The sequence below is a fragment of the Centroberyx gerrardi genome, chromosome 20 (genome assembly GCF_048128805.1).
Source record: "Centroberyx gerrardi isolate f3 chromosome 20, fCenGer3.hap1.cur.20231027, whole genome shotgun sequence".
NCBI lineage: Eukaryota > Metazoa > Chordata > Actinopteri > Beryciformes > Berycidae > Centroberyx > Centroberyx gerrardi.
In genome coordinates this window covers 23,059,027-23,082,076 of record NC_136016.1, presented here as the reverse complement: position 1 = coordinate 23,082,076, position 23,050 = coordinate 23,059,027, and the positions used below count along the sequence as shown (strand labels likewise).

The 23,050-nt window shown below is 42.5% G+C and overlaps 2 protein-coding genes across 3 annotated transcripts in view; one reads left to right on the top strand and one right to left on the bottom strand.

Annotated features, from left to right (window-relative positions):
* The window catches only part of cox11 (cytochrome c oxidase assembly homolog 11 (yeast)), a 260,956-nt gene that overhangs the window by 147,241 nt on the left and 90,665 nt on the right, over positions 1 to 23,050 (top strand). The window lies entirely within an intron of this gene.
* On the bottom strand, positions 4,311 to 21,737 carry hlfb (HLF transcription factor, PAR bZIP family member b). 2 transcript variants are annotated; one of them, XM_071919971.2, is made up of 4 exons: positions 21,343 to 21,737; positions 18,750 to 19,109; positions 10,803 to 11,017; positions 4,311 to 8,045 (listed from the first exon to the last, which is right to left on the bottom strand). In XM_071919971.2, exons 1-4 carry the CDS (start codon positions 21,470 to 21,472, stop codon positions 7,827 to 7,829), a joined length of 924 nt encoding a protein of 307 aa, XP_071776072.2. In that variant the 5' UTR covers positions 21,473 to 21,737; the 3' UTR covers positions 4,311 to 7,826. The 2 variants fall into 2 exon arrangements, with proteins under 2 accessions (XP_071776072.2, XP_071776074.2); XM_071919973.2 differs by having other exon boundaries at positions 4,311 to 8,042.

The window sequence follows — 23,050 nt, the reverse complement described above, 5'->3', positions numbered from 1 at the left end:
GGAAAATAAAAATGATTATTTTGGTACAAAGTTCACCATTCAGTGTATTTACAGCAGATTGCTCCGAGTTTTCGTTCTACAAACATTTCTCAGAGGCCGAGCTGCTCTGGAGGCAGAGATGATCTGATTGGTTGAGTTAAACCTCAGTGGGCGGAGCCAAAGAACCACCGTTTTTCTGGCTAAGTAACATTAGACTGAAGCCCAGTGAAAAAGACAAGAGGTAAGAGAGGAGGAAGCTAATATTATGAAGCCTAGCGCTCTGCTGCTAACTGAAAAAATACAATCTATCATATGAAGTTATCTAGGTTAGCTAGTTAGCTAGCTGACCTTCAAGTTCAAACTAGCCATACTAGCCTATAGCTATCTAGGTAAGCTAGTTAGCTAGCTGCTGACCTTCAACATCCATGGTCATGAATGAATGAAAAGTCTTTGCCGTTTATATTCTTTATATTTTGACCAGAGTTCCTTATTTGCCATTCAAGTTTGCCAGTTAGCTAACTTGTGCTCCGCCCAGTGAGGTTTAACTCTGACAATGAGACAACAGTGAGATTACTTCTGCCTCCAAGAAATGTTTGTATAACTAAAACTCCACTTTACGTGTTTACACTACACTAAGGGATGTGACTAGGCAGCGTTTCATCTTCAGGGCCTTCACCTGCCTGTCGATTTGAAACTGCTCTTTAGCTCTGGCTGAAAACTCTTTTGATGCCGCTGTGTGACAGTCTGAACTCGTGGGATTAGCAGAACATCCCAATCTGCTCCCTTTCACTTTCAGAAAATGGCGTTATATAATGCCAATCCCAGCTAGTGGGGAGCTATAGAGGGCACAGTATAGAACAAAATGAACTGAGAGAACTGTACATGTTGCATACACTCTGGGATTTAATCAGGACACATGTTGCAGTCAGATATTTGGACGGGGACACGCCGTTCGATGCTTCGGCTCCATACGCTTGTTACTCTGCATCTGAACAGGCCCAGTGAGCATGACGTTAAACTGCAGACCATCTGCTTTAATTGGAGGGTATTTTTAGTCGTATCAGATGAAGCTTTGAAGAACTAGTTTTGTACACGGCCCACTCGATTCTGACTGCCAAAAGTATTTGGACAGATTACGAGATTATATTCAATAAAGCTGCATTTTAGCATGAAGTCAAGAGATTCTTACCCTGCAGTGACGTCTCAAAGTCGACAAGCAGACAAACTCATAAATATTACAAGACCCTTGAGATCTTACTGAGACTCCTTTAATTTCCCCATAGATTTAGACTTTTGTTTATTTGCAGTGATTTAGCCAATGTGTTATTCCATAACGTTTCAGAGTAATTTAGAGACAAGTGCAGTCACATCTGAATCCCTATAGATCTAGGTTTACATTGAAATTGATATATATTGGAATGGAAAAATGTCAGTATGGTTTGTACACATTTAGAGTTTTTGACTACATGCTGACCACTTTATTGAATATAATCTCAGTCTGGAAACATGGGGAAAAACAGAGATTAGGTAGTTTTATTAAGTAATCTTTATCTGCCCAAACACTTTTGCCGCCATGAAATGGGAGTGGTGGAGGATAAAAAGGGCAATAGATGAAGTGACGGGTGAGGCAGAGTACAGTATGAACCTGGTCTTCACAAACTGTCAAACCTCCTTTCTGCTGTAAAGAGATTAGTTTTACCACTTACACAACCTACTGTGTTTTAAATCTACAGTACCAGTCCACAGTCTGGACCCACCTGACTGAATGTTCTCTGTTTTTCATTCTCTTAAAGCCATTTTGATCTAAAGGCTTCTGCTTAAATGCTTGAAATGAGTTTCTTAGACAAATATAAATAGTGAAGTTGATCCTATGTATGAATTTCTTTCCAAAGCCTTTGCCTTTCCATCAAGGCAAAGGGCGGCTACTTTAAAGAATCTAAAATATAAGATAGTGTAAGATTTGTTTAACACTTTTTTGGTCGCTGCATAATTCCATTTGTGTTATTTCATAGTTTTGACGCCTTTACTGTTATTCTAAAATGTGGAAAAAAGTAAAAATAAAGAAAAATGTGGTGTGTCCAAACTTTTGACTGGTAGTGTACATATTACATATTAACACATTTACTGCATTCATCTCACTGTTTTCATCATCTCGTCTCACATTCATCTATAATTGGTGAACTTCACATCTTTCTGCTATTACTGTAAACTCAGTTGTTTCCACAGTTGGTGGACAGATGCTGCAGCCTAGTGGTTGTTGCTGGAACTGCTGTGAGATTAAACCAAAATCAAACCACACACTGAAAAAAATACCTCTTGTTCACACTCATCTAGATCAGTGATTCTCAACCTTTTTCATATCAAGGACCCTAATTTAGTCCACATTAGGGCCACAGACCCCCATTTGATGAGATTTTGTCTCTCAGACCCAAATCGGAGAATATTTTTATTGTCAGATATGTCTGTATTGCAAGTAGAGAGATAACAGAGAAACTATGATCAGAAGAGTCATTCTTCTACGTTCTTTAATTGTGTTAAACTTCATTATTTCATTTACAAGAAGTTATCATTTCATCAATTTGCTGCGGACCCTCTGGAACCCCCTCATGGACCCCTGGTGGTCCCCGGACCCCACGTTGAGAACCACTGATCTAGATGTTGGAAATCAATGCCTTTAGGTGTATTTAGATGTTTATCAATTCATGTGAAGCGTTTGAGATTTAAAGGACCAAGACTTTTAATCATGTGATGATGCATTTCCATATTGATTAGGAAGCTGCTGTTATTATGGCCAAATAAACTGTTTAAAAAGTGTCATTGAGCAGGTAATTTCTCAAAGTCTCTATTTGTCTAAATTAAAAGAAAAATAGAAAAGCTGATTCAACATATTGTCTCAACATGTATTAATTGAGAAAACTGCATAAGGAAAAATAATGTAGTCCTTAACAAAGTGACTAATGTAGGTCATTATAGTGCAACTTTATTTAACTCAAAAATCTAAGGCAGGCAATAAAGTGTCCTGTTACATTCAGATTCACATTATGTATTTGGTGAGCTGGGATAGAATTAAAAAGAGAACCAAATGAATAATAAAATAATAAAGTAAAAGATCATCACCTGGTAAAAATTATTTTGAGTCTCATTACATTTAACTGAACTGAACCCAACACTCACCATAGCATTTTGGACTCGGTTCAATGAGAGAAAGTCAATACTTGCAGTTATCGCCATCTGCTGGACGAGAGCTGGACAGGCACAATATATATTATCAAGGCACTGCTATATTTCTTATGATAAACTGTTAATACATCTTTAATAATGTATTATCATTTAAGCAAAAAATAAGACAAAATAGTTCTACATTTTATACCACTATCCTGCAGTCTGTAGGCTTGCTGGGTAAATGGTTTGTTATGGTTGTTGTTTCCTCGCTCTACCTGTTCAGGAACACATGTTGTGTTTTCACATCAGTCAGTTAGAACATGATGTGCTCCAGTAAAAGCAGACATAAAGTACAAGGTGTAGACAAGGTGGTTAAAGCTTTACAGCCAATGAGAAGAGAGGAGCTGAACCCTTTAACAGCCAGCAGCCCGCATTCACTGAGAGACAAGCTGAGAGGACGGCTTCACTGTTAGTTTCATTCATTCATTCATTCATTCATTCATTCACTGATTCACACACTCACTCACTCATTCATACATTCACTCATTCACGCAGTCATTCATTCATTTTCTTTACCCGTTTCTTCCTGTTTATGGTCACAGGGGGTTAGATCCTATCCCAGCATGCATTGATGATCCATCCATCCATTCATCCATCCATTCATTCATTCATTCTCTTTCATTCATGCATTCACTTTCATTAATTCATTCACTCACTCACTCTTTTATTCATTCATTCACTCATTCACTTATTCATTCACTCATTAATTCATTAATTCATTCACTCATTCATTTTCTTTACCCACTCCTCAGGGGGCTGGATCCTATCCCAGCATGCATTGGCCAGAAAGCAGATGTACAGTGTTGACAGATTCATTTTATTCTTTATTGATTTGAATTCATGAATGAATGAACGAATGAATGAATGAATGAATGAACAATAGCAGTTTCATATAACAATACAAAGTCAATCTAGACTAAGCAAAAGCTGTGGGACTGAATCGTTGTTGTATCAAATTGCAGAAGGTAAAATATTAAAGCAAGCTGGTTTTCTCAACAGAATTTGTTGTTTGATTTCAGGAGGCAAATCTTTTTCTCAAAAGAAATCAAGAGAGTGCTCGGTGTGTGATTGGTGTTTCTGTAACAAAGGATAAAGCCAAGACTCGGAGCGGATTTTAACTTTTTTTTTTTATTTCGATCATGAGAAACATAATCAAGGACAAGGAAAAAATATCTGAAAACACAGATTCAAACATAATCGAGCTCGTGAAAAGCTCTGATAAAGCAGATACTGAAGGTCGTCTGAGAAAACTGAACACCCGGGGGGAGGGGGGAGGAGGAGGGTGGGGGGGGGGGGGGGGTAGAGAAATCACACCAAATAAAGGAACAAATGAACAAGAAAAAAAATAAGAAATAAGTGCTCCGGGTTGGGTGAATACATTCCTCTAGGCCAAATATAGCCGTAAAACTATACATACACAAGCAATCTACATATAAGCCGCTCCGCCCTCCGCTGAAACTGAACCGGAGGCCCGGGAGCGCCTGGTGCAAAAGCAATCAAATAACTGAATAAAGCATATACACTGCTGTGGGTCCAGGTCATGCACACAGCTGATCTGGTGGAGGATAAACAAAAAAAAACAAAAAAATTCAGGTTGAGGTATTTCAACTAAGCGGGAGGAAAGTGGAAAGGACTGAAGCACCCTTTCACATCCTGACAGGTGAGTCACAGAAAAAGAACCTCTGAGGATTTCCATAATGCCCATGCAACGCCCAACGACTCTGTTTGGGCTCGCCGTTTTGGTAATAGTGTCGACTTCTGAATATATATACTGCTTATATATATAACCCTTTCCAAAATACACAGGAAATATCTATGTAGGAAAACAGACTGTACAAAAAAAACAAGAAGAATAGCTCTGTATAAACATTAAAACCTTTAATATATCAATATATCCTTTATACTGTATTCTTTTGGTCTTGTAGTAAAGAGTACTAAAGTGATTAGGTATTCCACAGTATAAGACGACACCACTCACCCAACGCACTGTGTTTCAAATATACATCGTATACATTCATCTCTCACTCGGCCACCGGGGGGCGTCGCTCATCGCTGAGCTACACTTCGGAAATAGGACAGAGAAAAAAAAAACAAACAAAAAAAAAATACACAAAAACGTCATGCGTTCCAAAAGCCATAAAGAACCATCTATTGCACTGAAGTAGATAACGGAGGAATTTGGATTCCTGTATTGAACGAAAAACAAAACGAAAATCGAACAAAAAAACGAGACGCGAAGATGCGAATCGCTGTGAAAACGCTCGTAACTCCAATTTCTTTTCGGGTTTGAACTTAAATTGAAGGATTTCATGTTCCTCTACGGGTTGAGAAAATACGACATGAGAAAATATAATAAAAATACGAGAAAAATATGAGAAAAATATGCAGAAAATACAAGAAAATACAATACTCTGTGCTTATAAAACAATTTCAAAACCTCATTGGATAAACTCAAAAAAAACATGGCGGTCAATCTGAAAATGAGGCTTTTTTTTCTCAGTTCCTGAAAAGTCGACATTCTGGAGATACGAGGTTTTCACTGGGCAGCGACGCAAAGTGTTTTGTTAATGCAGTTTGACAAGCTTTGTCCAGAAGGAGAGTGTTTTGGACCGGTAAAGTGTCTGGGTTTCATTCATGCAAAAAAAATAAAGAAAAATGTATGTATTCAAAGTATGTAGTGTGTGTTTGACTCCAGGACTCTGTGTACTGTTGATGTACTTATTGCTTTAGGTTCCAGACAGCGCAAATCGAAATGGCAAAAAAAAACATAAAACAGCGAGCTCTTTCTGTGTCACAGCCTCTGTCATAACACTGTCATAACACTGTCATAACACTGTCATAACACTGTCATAACACTGTCATAACGCTGCCATATGGGCGGCATAAGCGACGTGTGACATAACTGATGAACTGAACATAACCATGGCACCACCACCTCACACAAAGCAAGGGCAGCTTTCTGTTTCTCTGTTTCTGCCAACCTGCCGATCTGTACAGCGGGAGTCACTGCAGAAATCCACTTCACATGGATTTATGATCCATTTGTATTGCAGGGAAACTACTTTTTTTTACCATTATACAGTGGAAACAAATGAGTAAAATGTGAAACAAAACTGTAATGTTCTCAGCCAAGTAGTTGTCAGATCATTCCTTGTAACTTCCAAGGGTGAGAAGAGAGCAAAAGTTGATTTTTTCCAAACTATTCCCCTTAGGGAAGGAGCAATATTTTGTCAAGTGTGGAGTAAAAAGTGGGATTTCTACAATGTCTGCCTCTGTATTTCTGCCCTAACAGGTTCCAGTATCAAGGCAAGATAAGGATTTTCCAATGAAAGTGTGTACAGTGGCATGGTGCAATGACTTACATACAGCTTATCTCTAATAAAAAAAGACAAATTAAACAGTTTTGGAACAGATAGGTATAAGGGAAGGATATCCAATCCCTCAACATGTAGTACATACATTTACCAAATAAAGGGGAGGTAAGAGAAACCGTAGAAATATGGCAAAACAATGTCAGGGATGAGTTCACCATAGAAACAATATACAAACACTGAAGATGTCACATTTATCAACAAAGGCCCAAGTTCACAAGCACAAGTACGATAAGTCTAAATTTACCTCGGATAGTGTTGAAAATACAGTTTGTCACCCAGAGTAATGTGGTCCGTTATGGCATCGTTTCAGAGTGGCAGAACAAAATGAAACTCAGCAGCTGTTTTGTGTAAGAATATCAAATTTTTACATGAACCCGAGCCGCCTGCGGAGTGAGGAAATCGCCTGGGAGTCAACGGTATTTTCGACACCCTGTGCGTATGAACCTTTTTGCCGTGGAAATGAACACAACTGTACACGTACTGAAGCAGTCGTATAGCCTGGTCTTATATGAACAAAGAAAATAAACAAAAGGAGGAGGAGGAGGAGGAGGTACACATTAATATACACAGTCGTCAGGAGGAGAACGAAGGCTATGGTACAGCACGAGCCATAAACACTATGTACAAATCAATAAGTATGAAAACAACCTGCAAGGTCGTCAATGAGAAAATAAACTGTGAGCGATGGAGCAAAAGTGGGGGTTTGTTTTCGCTGATTTCTCTCGTTTTTTGTTGTTGTTTTTTTACAGAAAGCTGTATTTCTAAAGTGCCATAACCATACATAGGGGTGGGGGTAGGGGGGTTGGGGGGATAGGGGGGGTTGGGGGGGTTGGGGGTTGATTGGGGGGGTTGGGGTGGGGGTGGGGGGGCTGTATGGGTGGTGGGGGGTGGCAGTTTAGTAACTCTGGGACAGCTAAAGGTAGAAGTCCATGAGGAGAGTTCACAGGGCGAGCAAGGAGATTCTCAAAGAGTTGTGTGTGTCTTTGCATGGACTGTATACAGTATGTCTTTGTGTGTGTGTGTGTGTGTGTGTATAGGTGTGTGTGTGTGTGTGTGTGTTGCGCACGTGCCCTGGTGCACGTTTGGGTTCTTCTCCTTTCATAACTCTGAATGAGAGACATCGGGAACCGGAGTAGAGGTGGCAAAAGGATCGCTGGCGGAGCAGGGAAGTGGGGTCATCATTCTTGGTGTGTATATGTGTGTGTGTGTGTGTGTGTGTGTGTGTGTGTGTGTGTGTGTATGTGTGTGTCCTCACAGCGGCCCGTGCTGTGACTCGTACTTGGCCAGGATGTTCTTGGTGCGGCCGAGCTCTTTCCTCAGGTCGGCCACCTCCAGCCTCAGAGCCGAGTTCTCCTTCTCCAGGAAGCCGGCCCGGATGGCGATCTGGTTCTCCTTGAGCCGCCGCGCGTCCCGGGAGCGTTTGGCCGCCATGTTGTTCTTCCTGCGCCTGGCCCAGTATTTGTCGTCCTGCTCGATGGACACAAGGGAGGAGAGAGGGAAGTTAAAAGGGAAGCTTCAAAGGAAATCAAACGTTGGAAAGAAAGAAAGCAATTTGCGACTCTTGAGTGTGTTCGAAATTAAAAGGTGCCACATGTAGCGTTTTAACATCAATAAAAGAAGCCTGTCAGCCTCTATCAGCCTCTACTCTGCATCCTCCATAGTTTCTCCACCTGGTGGATCTGGAGGGAAATCTGCTGGATCGCTTTACGGCACAAAACAGGAAGAGGTTCTTCTTCTGTTCTTCCAGAGCAAACCGAGCTAAAGCTGAAAGAGTTTCTGGCAGCAGATGGTGGAAGGAGGGAAAGGAAGATGGAGAAATCACTTCCAACATGTTGAACCTCTTCAGGGAGGGGGAGGGGGGAGGGGGGGCAGGAAGCAACGGGGCTTCTGGGAAATGTAGTCTTAATGTGGAGAAACACTAGAACTAACAATACTACTGGAGTGAGATAGAGGAGAACAATCATCTCCATCATTTGTTTATGGTAATTATACTAAGGTTTGATATATTGAGGTTTAAAAATGCAACATGTAGCAACTTTTAAAAGGAACACAATAAACACAATAAAGAGACTTCTTGAGCAACACTTTGTGGGTTTGGTCTGCCCAAAGACTTCATAAGGATTGCGTACCATTCCCCCCCCCCCAAACCGACGCTCCACCCCCCTCCCTTCACCACATACTGTATGTTTCCCAGACAGCGCAAGAAAATAGAGAGAAAAACATGAGATTAACAAAAAACAAGACCCAGAGCTGCAGCCCAAGGCCATGCAGACACAACACATCGGTTTCCATGGAAAAAACATAATCTAGTCCACAGAACCGCAGAGTCTGCAGGCTTTACATCAAGCTGTCTCCTGTTGCTGTGCATTTCATCCTATTTATTATTATATAACCTGCTGCTATTCTTTGTCTACACTATGCCCATATTGTACTGCATTTCTGGGTCTATTTAGTTGTTTTTTGTATTTTTCTTCTTCTTGTGGACAACTGGCCAATCGTAGACGAGGTGACGTCACGTCCAGCATATTTCCAGCATCGTATTTCTAGGGGTTTCTTAAGGATGAAGAGAGAGATCTACTCCTATCTGTAGCAGCTTTGTACTAAACCCTTCAACATCCGACTAATAAAAGACCATTACATACTATAAACAGGTGTAATCCCTTAAATTGTTTGTACTGGGGAGAACATAAACAAAGGTGGATCAGGTGGAGAAAAATGCATCTTTGAAAATTTTTAGAGGCTGGAAAAAGTGGAGTTAACATCCAATAGCGGCCGAGACCAAGACCAGTCCAAGAGGTCTGGAGACCGGACTCAAGACCGAGACCGGACTGTATTTACGTCACTACATGAGTTGCCACTTTTGACGTCTCGGACTCGTCTCGGTCTCACGCCTGTTTTGACTTTTTCCTTCCTATCTAAAATACCTTTGTTTATTTCCCCCCAGACTGACAAGCAGTTTAAAGGATTACACCAAGACAAATTTGTATTTGACCAATACAGCGATTATGATTGTAAAGCTTTGACTGAACAGCCTCATGTCCAGTGTTGTTTCTGCCTGTAGCCATTAGTGAATTACCAACGCTTGGGTGTCTACACTCGGCCGAGTCTCCTCTAGTCTCTCCAGAGCCGCTTTCACAATCAGCTTTCAGCAATTCATTACTGGACCGCGGCCACACATGGATCCACTTTTATTTGAACAAATTAAAAGCCAAATCCCCTAAGCCTGACCCTGCGGCGGTGGAAACGGAGAGGGAGGGACGGAGGGAGAATCACACGGTGCCGGTCCTTCATTCATTCTGCCTAAGCTTCTTAACGAGGGGGACCCGCCCCGTCGGAGTCGGACGGGGCCAACGGGAGCGGACGGCTGCAGCTGGTCTGTGTGACGGACGGGCGGATGAACGAGAGACAGAGAGAGAGAGAAAGAAAGAAAGAGAGAGTTCTCCTCCTCACTCATTCCACCCCCGGTTTGTTCCCACAGAGCGGCTGTGGCGGGCTAAGCCGTGTCGTGGCAGCAGTCGACTGTAATCACCGCTAATGGCTCCGCTCCGCGCCGCACGCCAGTCACGTACGAGCTGAAGCAGCACACAACGCAACCGCAGGGAAAATAACGATACCCAGCGGTCTGACTGAGCTGAGATGAGACTATGGAAAAGTAGCAGGGCTGATAAGTGCCTCAGCTAGCCAAAATGATCCACATGTAAGATAACGAATCATCTGGCAGGATTTCGCCCAATGATCATTATGAAGAGTACACATGTCAGTAAATAAGTATTTGAAAAGTGAGAAAACTGGCTGAAAAGTAACACCTAGTTTGACCCAATGATTCATGGCACAAAATTTAAGCACATAGTGGCACTTTTTAAATGAGAAGTCTTAGATTAAAAAAAATGGTAACACTTTCTGCTATCTATCTGCTTCTAAAATAAAACTATTTTTTGTCACCAGGTCCATTTTGTAATATAATTTCCGACCAAAAACACTTGAAGGCGACTTCCAAACTCTGAAGAGAAGCTTACGAAGAGCGCTTGAAGGCAGCATTGACGCTCGTGTTGCATTACTTCTGATTGGCGGAGATGACTACAAGCTTTTGGGACTCACATACCCAAAATACAATGAGAAACAGGGCAGGGACAAGCTACAGTAGAATGAAAACCGTCTTCAGGCTGCGTTTTAGGAACAAACGAGTGTGTATCAGTGGTTGGAGACAGAGAACCAGCTCCAAATTACCTTCATATCGTCGGGGATGAAAATCTTGCGGGCTTTCTTGATCATCGGCTGCGGTTTCAGCTCCTCAGCCGAGAACTTGCGCTTCCTCGGGTCGAACATTTCCTGTCCCGGGACGCTGGACAGCGCCAGGTCGGCCGGGTCGGGCTCGTAACCCACCGGAACCTGGATGGACTCTGGGTCGATGGGGCTGGGGGTGTTTCTGGAGGTGGGGAGACCTGGAGGAGAGGGGGGGGAGGAGTTTAACACCGCCTTATTAGTCCACAGTCTGTCTAATGTTAAAGAAAATGTTAATTGAGGAAGACTTGAAGGAAACCACTTAAAGTAAAGCATAAACATGTATTGATTTAACTAAACCCCAAACCCAAATCTGTGTAAAGCCTGACATCTAAAGGTAAAAAGCATGTTACTGAAATGGCCATCTACTATTGGCTGATCTTTGGTGCCTGGTGATGTCACCACCTGTTGTACTCTAGAGGGTGACATCATCACCTGGTTTGGGCTTTTAGTTCCTCTTTAATATCAATACATGTTTATGGTTTAATTTAATTGTTTTACTTCCTCAAGTACAATCAGTATGGAAAACATTTTACAAATATATAAAAAGAGAGAAAGAAAAAAAAACTATGAAGTTGCTCCATAGTGTAGATAGTAGGGTTTGATCGATGTGGGTTTTTAGACTGAAGTAGCCAATATTCTGTGCCAATATTCAAAATTCAAAAAGAGACAAAATATTCCTGTGGCCCAGGAATGATGATGTACGATGCAGAAGTGCTAGGAAAGGAAATAAGAGTTTGTGGAAAGAGGTAGAGAGGATACAGTAGATATTTTCTAAGCAGTAAATCTGTTTATGGAGACATAAAGCAAACCCATCTCCACAGGTCAGTGTTGGTGAGGTTAACTGTCAGATAAAGCCTGAAATAAAAGTGACACATTATAGTCACTGAGTGCTGAGTTTCAGCATTGGCCCATCCAAACACAGTGTGGCCGCAGTAACACACTGGAACCAGCAGGTGGCGACAGACACAGAGCTAAATCTCTCAAAGACGCCTGTCAGTGGAAACACAACTGGAGCCAAAAATGATGAATTCCCTCTGTTGAATACAAAAACCCATGATGGTGTGAAAGTGGATGAATGTACGCACTACAGCTGACGCACCGGGACTATTCTGCGCTAAATATTCGACTCCATGACACCCACACTGTTTTTTTTTTAATCCCCTTAGCTGACGTGTGACACATACTGGAGGTAAAGCAGCTCAAGTGCCCTCGAGTGCAATTTCCAATTCAGAAATCAACCCTGACCCAGCTAATGGACGTATTGGCTACTCCACATCTCTCTCTCTCTCTCTCTCTCTCTCTGTTGTCTCTCCTAACCTCGTCCTCCCATCACACACACACACACACACTCCCCTCCCTCTCTCTCTATCCATCATTACTCCGCACATGTTTTGCATTGAGTGGGCTGCAGTCTGTGACAAACTGGTGAGAGGAGATGGAAAACGTGGGCAGCCTTCCTGCTTTAACCTTGTGAAAATGTGCAAATGTACCCATCCTTCTCTCCATGGTTATCACAGATTTTTTTTTTTACTTAATTAAAGGAGAACGCCGGTGTCATTTCAGGTTATAAACTGTCTACATCTAGCTTACATTTCCCCCAATCATGTTGGAGTGCAGGCCGAATGTAATAGGGATAGGACAATATATTGAAATTCAATATAGCGCAATTAGCAACTGGGTCAGAAAAATGAATCATGATATCAGCTCCATGTTATTCTGCTGTAGTAATCACAAATGAGACGCTTGACCATCACAGTTTCACAAGCTCTCCATCCAAATTATATTATTGTCACTTTGTAATGACATTTTTAAATTGCTGTTTACATTCTAGCGAGCCAATGCCATCGCTAGAAAGACGTGTGACATTTATAACAATATGAAACCACGTCAAAACTAACAAACTCTTAACCTGAGTGTCACATTGAAAGAACTGCTAGTGGCACAGGTGGATTCAGTGTTGAAATCACTTGTGGCAGCTCAAGTTAGCTGATTTGCATATTTCCCAGCCATCATTGTGTTTCAGTCTAATTTCTCGAAGCAGTTTTTCCCTTTCGTTTGGACAACTCACTCAAGACAGACATGCGTTATGTAACTCCTGTGGGTGTCTTAATTAACACATGGTTAGAGTTTGAGAAAAAAGAGAAAGGAATACCAACTATTGCTGGAATTGGTATCTATTTAAACCTTGTATACTCTCTCTCTCTGGTGTTATAGATGGGTCTGTCTGGAAGTTACAGCTGTGTAGGCGTCTCAGTGCTTCGCAATTCTTATTGATTATGTAAAGAGCTTTTCCAATCCTCAGTGATACAAATGGATTCACCAATTGAATAAAAGAGACACCCACTCTTGCAAAATGATTGATAGTAAAAGGACGGTAGGTAACTTAGGTCCACACTTTGACGCACTAAACCCTCTGCCATTCATTCTTGTCCAGTATGAAAAACAACTTCCACAGAGCGAGAGAATCCATCACCGGAAACATGAAGCCAAACTTTCTGTTTTCTGCTTATTCCGTCGTGCTGAGTCGAGTGTTTTCATATCGTTCCGCTCTGCCTCCTGTCAATCAGCTGACACCCACAGCAAGAAATGGAAGCCTCCTCCGAGAAATAATCCCTCAAAAACATGTCGCCTCTAAAACTTTACTGTCACATCCATGTCTTGTTTTTTTTTAATAAGGGTGTCTTCTTTTTTTTTTTAGCCGGGACAGCAGTTCATTTCTAGCTAGGTTTGACACCATGAAGTTTGTATTTTATAAAATCTAATTACATACGGCTTGTATTGGGGAAATATAAACTAGACGTAGAGAGAAGTAAACGGACTACAACTCTAAATGCCGCTGGTGTTCTCCTTTAACGTCACTGCAACTCGTCAACGCCTGCAGCTGTATCACTTGAGATGAAAAGATGAAACGCTGGCTTCTTCTTCCCACGGCAAAGAAAAGAGCCTCCTGATTCCAACTCTTCAGAAAACACTTTTTCAGCTAATTAATAGAGGGCACTGCAAATTACACTAATTAAGGTGTCCAATTATAGAGGCCCTTTGTCATGTATCAGGCGTCTCTCGGTGAAGATCTAATTAACCCCGTCACACGAGCAAATGCCGCAATTAAGCCAAGAGTGAAGCAGAATAGGAACTGGAGGCACAGCGGGGCCATGCTGACATGTGTGTTTGTTCCTGTACTTCTATCTTTGTGAGAACCAATTTGAGTTTTAAACCTGCAGAGTGAGGACGTTTTTGCGAAGTGGGGACATTTTTGCGAAGTGGGGACATTTTGGCTGGTCCTCACTTCTTCAAGGGGCTGTTTTAGGTTCAGAGCTTGGTTTTAGGGTTAAGGTTAGAATTACAATTAGGTTTAGTTTAGGGTTACGGTTAGGGTTGGGCATGTAGAGGTTAGGGTTAGGGAAGAGGGAATGAATCAATGGAGAGAGAGAGGGAGAGAGAGGGAGAGAGAGAGAGGACCCCTCTACGCTATGAGCCCCAGCAATTCTTGGAAGTGTACAATTTGTTTTTCCCCTACAGCTGGCCCTGCCGTAGCCATTCAGAGGTCAGGGGCAGGTGGGAGGGGGAGGGAGGGAGGAAGGGAGGGAGGGAGGGGAGGAGGGGAGCACAAACACATGGATCATGTTCAATAAGGTACGAGGGTTGGGATGGCAACAGGGAAAGACTGAGATGGGAACGAGGCACTTCGATGGGGTTAGTTAAGATAAGAAAGAGAGGGAAGGTAATAATCACCAAAGAATGACTATTTGTTCAAGATGGAGAGTGGAGGAAGGGCTCATGCTGCATTCCAGAGAGGTCAGAGAGTCAGGAATTCAGAGTTCCTTCTAGGAAAAAGGCAACGGGACGTCCCTTCAAGTCAGAATTCCAAGTGGGAAACTCAAGGCAAGATGTCTCAACCCCTGAGGTTTCTGAGACGCAGTTGTCTGGTGTCATGTCAACACGGTGGCAAACACTGTAAACGTTACTCAGCATTGCTTTTAGTGTGTTTATAATCCTCAAAATACACTTAAAGCTGCACCGGGCAACTTTGCACATTGGCGGCGCCAACTCGCAGCGAGAGGTAACTGAAGAAAAACTTTAAATTCAATACCCAGAAATCCTGTAAGTCAGTTTACCAAGCGGCCGGTCTGTGCTGCTTTACACCAAAGGAAACCAAAGAGACGAGAGAGGAGAAGATCTAACGCTGGTGAGTCCGGCTTTCTCTGCTGCTGCTCAGGAGACAGTTTGGATTTCACTCTTAGGTTTCGATTCGTCACTTCCAGAATTTAATTTGGGCAAACAGGGTGAATCTACTGCGTCTTAATTAGTGGGGATGGGACGCTGCTCTCTGTTGCAGCCCTGCTTTGTGGTTTAGACTGACAGGACTGATGCCACTTTAAGTTTGATTTTTAGCATCTCATGACCTTAAATCTTAAATCAACACTTGTGTGATAAATGGTTAATTCTATGCTGCTAGCCAAATATCAAAATGTCAGCTGTTGCATGGGTAACAGAAGGCCTGTTTTACACTGGGCAAAGAAAATCTTGTGGGCGTCCATATTTCTCCTCTATTTTTTCCAAGGTTGTAATTACACCCTATAAGTTTGCGATTTCCGACTTCCGTCTTTGAATGCAGCGCAGGATTATTATGATGGGGATGATACTTAAAGAGCAGAGGAGCAGGTGGGCTCTGCCAAACTTTCTGAACTTTTCTTCGGGATAGCAGCATCATCCAATGTGTCTCACTGCTTCAAACGTGACACTGACAAAGCTCAACATCCACACGTGAGTCTGTGTGTGTGTGTGTGTGTGTGTGTCTCATATACTTCATGAGCCGCTGGACCGTGGTTCCTGACGTTTCCCATGGAGCCGAGCTTCTCTTTCATCTCGCTCGCCCCGGAGGTTTCAAAACACAACACATCCCACATTTCTACGTTGTTATTCCTGTCATCCTTCCCACGGTTGCCTCACAGTACGCTGCTGACTAAAATGACTAAACCAGTCTTATTTTAAGTGCGGCAGAACTGAGGCGAGTAATAATCTGCTGTTTCAGTGTCTATACATAGCACCGTAATCTGTGGCATAATCTGGCATATTTGTATTCCCACATGCCCTGTGACCGTCCAGGAGATAAGAGGACGGGAACAAGCAGGGTTACCCAGGGTTCACCAGATAATGAAAAACAAATAGAGATATGAGAGAGAGAGAGAGAGAGAGAGAGTGTAGGGGGGTCTTGAAAAAACACAAACATCCTTATCCTGCTAATTAGGCGGAGGCTCAGCTGAAGCACCTCTGACACACCAGCAACCCTCCAAATTTCCCCATATTAGGTTTTATTCTCATCAAAGTGTGAAAATCACTATTTGCCCTGGTGCTATAAATTGCATTTTATGTTTTTGTGGAATTTGCTAAATGTTTATGCCTCACAAAATGACTTTTCAATCGGTACCTCTGTGATATTGGCCTTTAAAGAAATGTGTTTTTCTTTGTTTTTGCTTCTTTTAAAGGCAGTAATGTCTCCCAGAGTTTCTCTACCATTGAACAGGTGTGGTGGGTCACTCTGCCTTAAAAGAGCTGCTGACACTAAAAAAGATGTCATCAGTCTGGGTTTCAGTGGAGAGTTTTAGTGTCCCATGATGCTCTAAATGCTGTTTCAGCGGCTTTTCTGCCCTGACAAGGAGACAATTCTGGGTGGAAACACTGAATACTTGTGAATTTTTGGCATGAAAACTGACAAATTTGAAGTTACTGAATATATGAGAAATATCGGCATCAGTATCGGCCTTCACAAATCCATATCAGTCGAACTCTAGTAGCAGCTATGAATGCAAGATTGCTGTAATTTTCAAGGCATGGGCCTTCGCAGACATAAGTAGTCTCTCATTGAATGAGCGGGCTGACTAACACGTTCAAGCCGTGTGTGTGGGTGTGTGTGTGTATGTGTGTGTGTGTGTGTGTGTGTGAAGCGGCAGCATGATTAGTTTATGTAAACACGGCGCTGGAAACTTGACCGCAGTTGAGGAGTTTGTGTGAGTTGGCCCTCGTTCACGTGAGGGTTCCCGCCCCCTGGCCTAGATCTGGAGAGAACACTATGTTCTTAAAACACCGAGCTCATGCAAGGACAAGCACAACAGCAGTTCCCTCTCTCTCTCACACACACCCTCTCACACACACGCACACACACACGCACACACACACAAGTAAGTCACATGTCTGTGCATGCTGTGAGAGGACAGTTTGTTTTTTTTCTCTACACATGAGGAACACGGATGGAGTAAAACAGGGAAAAAAAAAGGAAGTTCTTGCCTTCACACATATATGCACATGAGGACAAACATGCACACACACATGCACGCACACACACACTCACTCGAACCAGCACAACATCTGTCAAGGTGTTGAATTTGACACTTATTTCACTCTTGGTGTTTGGGTGAATATGCTTTCCTCACCATTCTTGCAGCACTAAGTAAGCTAGCGTTACTACTGATACAGAGCCAGACAGAATCCCCTAATGTGTTGTTGACATCAGACCTGTGAAAACCTTTAGCGTTAGCATGATGCTAAACACACACTTTGGATCTCGACTCACCTTTGTACCATTTTCAGCCCTTACCTAGCACTCTCTGGCCCTGATAGAGTCAAGGATTTGAACTTTGTGCTCATTGTTCCAAGGAGTTAAGGACATTTTCTATGCACGATGAAGGTCCCATAAACACAAGATCAGCTCACAGGACGGTGGAATAACGCACAAAACCAACCGCCAAACATCCACCGAGTGTGAAAACACTTTTGTCCAATTGTTAAAATGTCACTTTAAAGTGACAGTGATTGTAATTACCTCCAAGGTTATGTTTTTTTCCGTTTGTCTGTCTGTCTGTCAGCAAGATATCTCAAGAACTTAATGAACGGATTTCCATGAAATTTGGTGGATAGATCAGCCTTGGACCAAGGAGCAATTGATTAGATTTTGGTGGTGATCTAGATCTGGAGTTTTCACCATTAGACAATTGTTGTTTTTTAGCCGTAACTATGAAACTAAAGGAAAGAAACTAAAGGATCCTGAGGTTTTTTTGCTGGGTCAAGAAATCAATTTAACTTGAAACTGAAGTGATGGGACCGATGTGTTTGGGTGTAACAGCAAGTCGGACAGTCGTTCAGCGTGGGCGGAGGTTTGCGCTCTCCGAGTGTCTTCTAGTTGGAGAGTAATTCAATTCGACGAACTGGTCATAACTGATTCCTCCTCACATGTATACTCTAGGCCAAATAAGACATTTCAACACTTCAGCCAATTGATTTTCTCATTGATCCCAAGACAACGTTCAATACTTCTCTGCCCTGGGAACCTCCTGCCTGATTGACTGAGGCGTCTTCTCTGTTCGTCCATCACTACTGATAACACCACGAGGACAAAGGTGTCGAAAGGCTGTCCTGCTGCTTCATAGTTTCAGCTCAAACTCATGATGAAAGAGACGCATGGCTCTGCTTTTGGTCCTGGTGTGGTATCTTGAAGTGAAAAAACACTTCTAACTCGATTCTTAGCTCTGATTTCTCTTCAACGATTTCCTTTTTCTAGCACTTCTAGCTTACATGATCATTCTCTGACCCTTGAACTCCTTACTATGGTTTGCTTGTAATGTTGGCGGTCTCTGTTGTCACTGTAAGTCGCTGTGGATACGAGTGTCAGCGAAATGCCTTAGATATGAATTGTCACTGTCGGGTGAAGACCTCACATCTCCCAAATGTCAACTTTTCAGGAACTAAGAAAAATAGCGTTGTTTCTAACTTGACGACCATGTGTTTTTGAGTTCATCCAATGGGGTTTGAAAGGATTGGGTTGAGAGTAGAAAGTTGGAATGTAAAAATGTGTGTTTGTGTGTGTGTTTGTACGTCTCTGTGTGCCTCTGTTACCTGCTCTTGTCGGGCTGCTCTGCAGGCAGTTCGGAGACACCAAGGTTGTGTGTACAGAGGTTGTGGCACGGTTGCTAAGGTCCATCACCGAGGGCGATGGCGTTGCCGGGGCTTGGGGCATGATTGGCGGCTGGTGCTGAGCGTGCGGGTGGTGCTGGTGGTCGTGGTGGTGCTGGGAGGGGCTGGAGGGGATGCCGTTCTCCGATAGGAACTCCTCCAGGTCCATGTACTCCAGCTGGAAGTTGTCTCCATCGTAGGGCAGCGTCTTGTCCCACAGCGTGGGGCCCAGGAAGGCCGACTGCGGGGCGCTGCGCTCCTCCTCCAAGTTCTTCTCCTTCTCCTGCTGCTCCTTGTTGAACGCTGCACAGGGAAGGGTATTTTTAAGTTAGTACATACCTAAAAACAACACTCGTTCATAAGGACGCGTTCACACCAAGCATGTTCTGAGCACTTTATTCAAACTCTGGACTGTTTCCTCCTTTAGTTTGGTTCATTTGGCCAGGTGAGAACAATGTTAGTCCTTGCTAAAAAAGTTAATTCCCACACGCACAGATCACCTCTGCATATTTTGTTGTTGATGCTTCCGTCCTTCGACCTGAGGTGATCTGTGTGTGCAGGAATTTACTTTTTAGAAAGCATTAGCAATGTCTGGGTATTTTCTTCCTTGCATCCTGAATGCAGAGGTGTGTGTGCTGTCAGGTGAGAACAATGACATTTGAACTCTGGTGCCATTTGAACACCAAACAACGGCACCGAGACGGCGCCGAATGTGAGTCTCAGGCCCCTAACAATGAACTGCAGAGACCTACAGGAAATTACCCCAGAACACAAGGTTTTATGGGTATAAAGAGATGGATATTGCCATCTGATAGCCAGCAGTTACTCATGCTTGTAAAGCTTGGCAATATAAAATGAAGCGAGGGAAAACTAAAGCTAAAGTTACAGGGACTGGAGTCAGATTTGTTTTGACTCTCCTCCCTTCGCCAAAATCTCTAACCTGGCAGGATGACAGGCCACCAAAACTGTGTCCAATAATTGAGCTACTTGTGAGTCATGTGACTTTTGTTGACAAGCCCTGGTTCTCTTGTAATTGGGCAGTGTGAACCTAAACTTTAAACCTTTCCACCCTATAAAGTTAAAGGGTTTCTGGGAACCTTTTGCAGTCATAGCAGAACCCCTCAAGGTTCATTGAAAACGGTTCCTGTGGGCAGCAGGTGGTGCAGTGAAGGGAAACCAAGAAGGGTCAAACCCCTGTGAGGATCCATCCATGAAGTGTCCTTCAGTGTGACACTGAATCCCTACCACCTCCAGAGCTGCTGCTCTGTAGCTGACCCTGACCACTGACCTCTGACCTCGCCACAGAAAGATGAATCTATTATAGATATAGAATTAAGAGCCCCTTCGTAACGTGTTCCTGGAAGCCGACAGTACTTCGAGGAACTCCTGACATATGGAGATTCTCCCAGGAAACCTTTCAGAGATATTTTTTCTCACGCTGAACGCCACGGTTCTTATTGGATCCCTGTGGATCTTAGGAGAACCACTGATGAACCCCTAGTTTTTAGAGCGGATGGTTTCATCAGGAATACCTAACAATCTACTCGTGCTGCTGAGAAAGTCCGACATCTGAGACTTCCAAGTCGGCTGCTAAACAGCGTTGCATTCACGTGCTATTTTGGCGGAAAATCAAACGCTAAACAATCATTGCCCTCCTGCAGCTTAACAAACGAATTTAATTAACATAATTTAAACAAATTTTAGTTATGATGGTTAGTTAACTGCATAGGTGCAATAAGCGTGTCTTTAACTGACACAAAACTTGATTTTTACATCATGTTGAGAGGGTTAGTAACTCGGAAACCCGGGTAGCAAATTTTCTCTGACTTTTCTGACTTCATCATCCAACTTTGAATGGTTCATGTGAAATATCCAAAAAACAGAACATTTGTATTTCTGATCTATCTCATAGCATGTGAATGCATTGCATGGCCAGGGTAGTAAAGGTTTGTAGTGAAAGGATAAAGTCACAGCTCAGTGACAGTGCTGCAGCCTATACAGACACTTTCTGATCCAGAAGCAGGTGACCGGCAGCATAATCAACTAAGAACTGTGGCTGAACAGCTCAGAGACAGACTGTAGCCTACATTAGTCCTATTTGCTTCAAATATGTAGCTTGTAAACACTTGAAATTTGCATTAAAATGGGTATCATGATTTGGTGAAAGTGAAGAGTAACGCTGGCTCATCTCCCGTCCACCTCTGACAGCCTGAGGAGCGGCGGGAGAGGCGCTGTGCCCGGCAGAGGCAACGCAGCATAACTGAAATTCCTCATAACTCAAGCCTCTTTAACGTCACATTAAAAGTCCATATAGTGCACACATACAACCTGTCAAAAGTGAATAATGTGAACTAATCAGCTCCAGGCTTGAATGGGTAATAAGAATAAAAAATATAACAATCATAATAACATTAATAAGTGGAGAATCTACCAAATAGCCTGTTAAAGGGCTGTAACCATGCAGAAACAAACTACTGGCTACTCTAGTTTAGCTGCGAAGCTGTTTTATTTTGTTTTTTAATTTTTTTTAATTCACCTTCATGATGGAGAGGCAGCTTCATCGGGTTTTCCAACAGAGATTTGAGTACGCCGTGCGTCGCTGGAGGTAGAAAACTTGGATTTACCGGGATGGGATGCCTGGACATTTTCTCCATGGCGGCTTGCATGGACAGACAGTCGAAAATGTAAAAAATTAAAATAAAAAAACAAAATCACAATCTGCTGGTGTGTGGTAGTACGCCTCCTTGGTGGTTGCGATCGGCGAGGATAAACATGTGAAAAAATGAGAAATATAAACGTGAAGGGAAAGAGAAAATGCAGGATATAAGAGGTCGGATGCGACCCCCTTAGAATAAAGCCTTATAATAACCGGAGCGGGTCTGTTGTGGTTGCGTGCGGCTGTGGCAGACCGGGCTGCGGGAGGCGGACAGACCGAGCACCGATCCCATGTGTGAGAACGGAGGTCTATTGACGTCAAATCGTGAGAGCCAACACCCGCCTCTCTCTCCACACCCCTCCCTCTCTCCCTCTCTCCCTCCGTCACTCTCTCTCTCTCTCTCTCTCTCTCTCTCTCTCTCCAAGTAAGACCAAGCCTGTTGAATGAAAAATCACTATAATATTCCGATAATATCCCTATAATATCCTTATAATATTCCTATAGGGACTGATAGTGTGTCTGCGGTAAACAATAGTGAGTTTATACTGACTTTAGCGTACTTTATGGTACTTTTAATATCATAATATTCCTATAATATCCATAAAATATTCCTAAAATATTACTGTAATATTCCAAAAACGAACGTAGCCTATACTGTGTGGTATTCAACATTGATTTTATAGCGACCTTATTGTACTTTATGGTATTTTTTCATCTTCTATGGTATCGCTATAATATTCCTATAGCATTCCTATAATATTCCTATAGGGATTTTTAGTGTCTTTGGTGCTCAATAGTGAGTTTATAGTCACATTATCGTACTTTATTATGGTATTTATTGAATCTCCTGTGATATCACTATAATATTCCTATAGTTATCGTTTCTATAGGATATAGCGGTTGAAGTGATAATTGTACAGTATGCTTCTATAAATTATAGGATTATAGTTCTTTGTCGTTACAATGCGTTCTTGCATGCTTGTGACTGTCAGACGAGCCTAACTGAATTCAAATAGTCCCTAAAGGAAATCATAATTTCTGTTCTAATGTGTGTGGCGCATGGATATACACGCGTCCTGAAAGGAGGGTCAATCCATTTGGCGACCACAGTACGTTGATTCTCCACAGCCCATCAGTAACACGCGCACTCTGCCTTCAGGTGGGTTTTAAGGGTAAACCCACCTGAAGTCATTTCATTCAGCTTTGCATTTGGGGAATGGAGTTTACTACCTTTTTAGGATGTAAATCATATGATGTAGTCGGAAATTCAAAGTATAGCCTACATCCTATAGTGTCAAACTGATGTGAGTTAGCCTATAAGACAGGGTCTTTTAAGGAAGAAACAAAAGCTGGTATATGTAGATGTGGTGTAATTATATTATGGAACTGTCACCGCTTTTTAAATGTATTTTATTTTATTTTTTTATTATTATTACTTTTGCTTTTGTTTGTGGTAATGTTCACAAATTCTTGACTTAACTTTGAACTTTGTGTGTTCAGACACTGATCCTACCTGGCAGCTGTACGCTCTCTGGCAGGGTCTTTTAAGGAGGAAACAAGCATGGATCGTCCAATTTTTTATTAGGGG

Bases quoted from the DNA above. Each gene is read 5' to 3' on its own strand.
- hlfb (XM_071919971.2), bottom strand. From the start codon at position 21,472: ATGCAAGCCGCCATGGAGAAAATGTCCAGGCATCCCATCCCGGTAAAT. The intron at 19,110-21,342 runs GTGAATTAAAAA...TTCCCTGTGCAG, and splicing joins GCTGCCTCTCCATCATGAAG to CGTTCAACAAGGAGCAGCAG. The intron at 11,018-18,749 runs GTAACAGAGGCA...CCTCTCCTCCAG, and splicing joins GAGCAGCCCGACAAGAGCAG to GTCTCCCCACCTCCAGAAAC.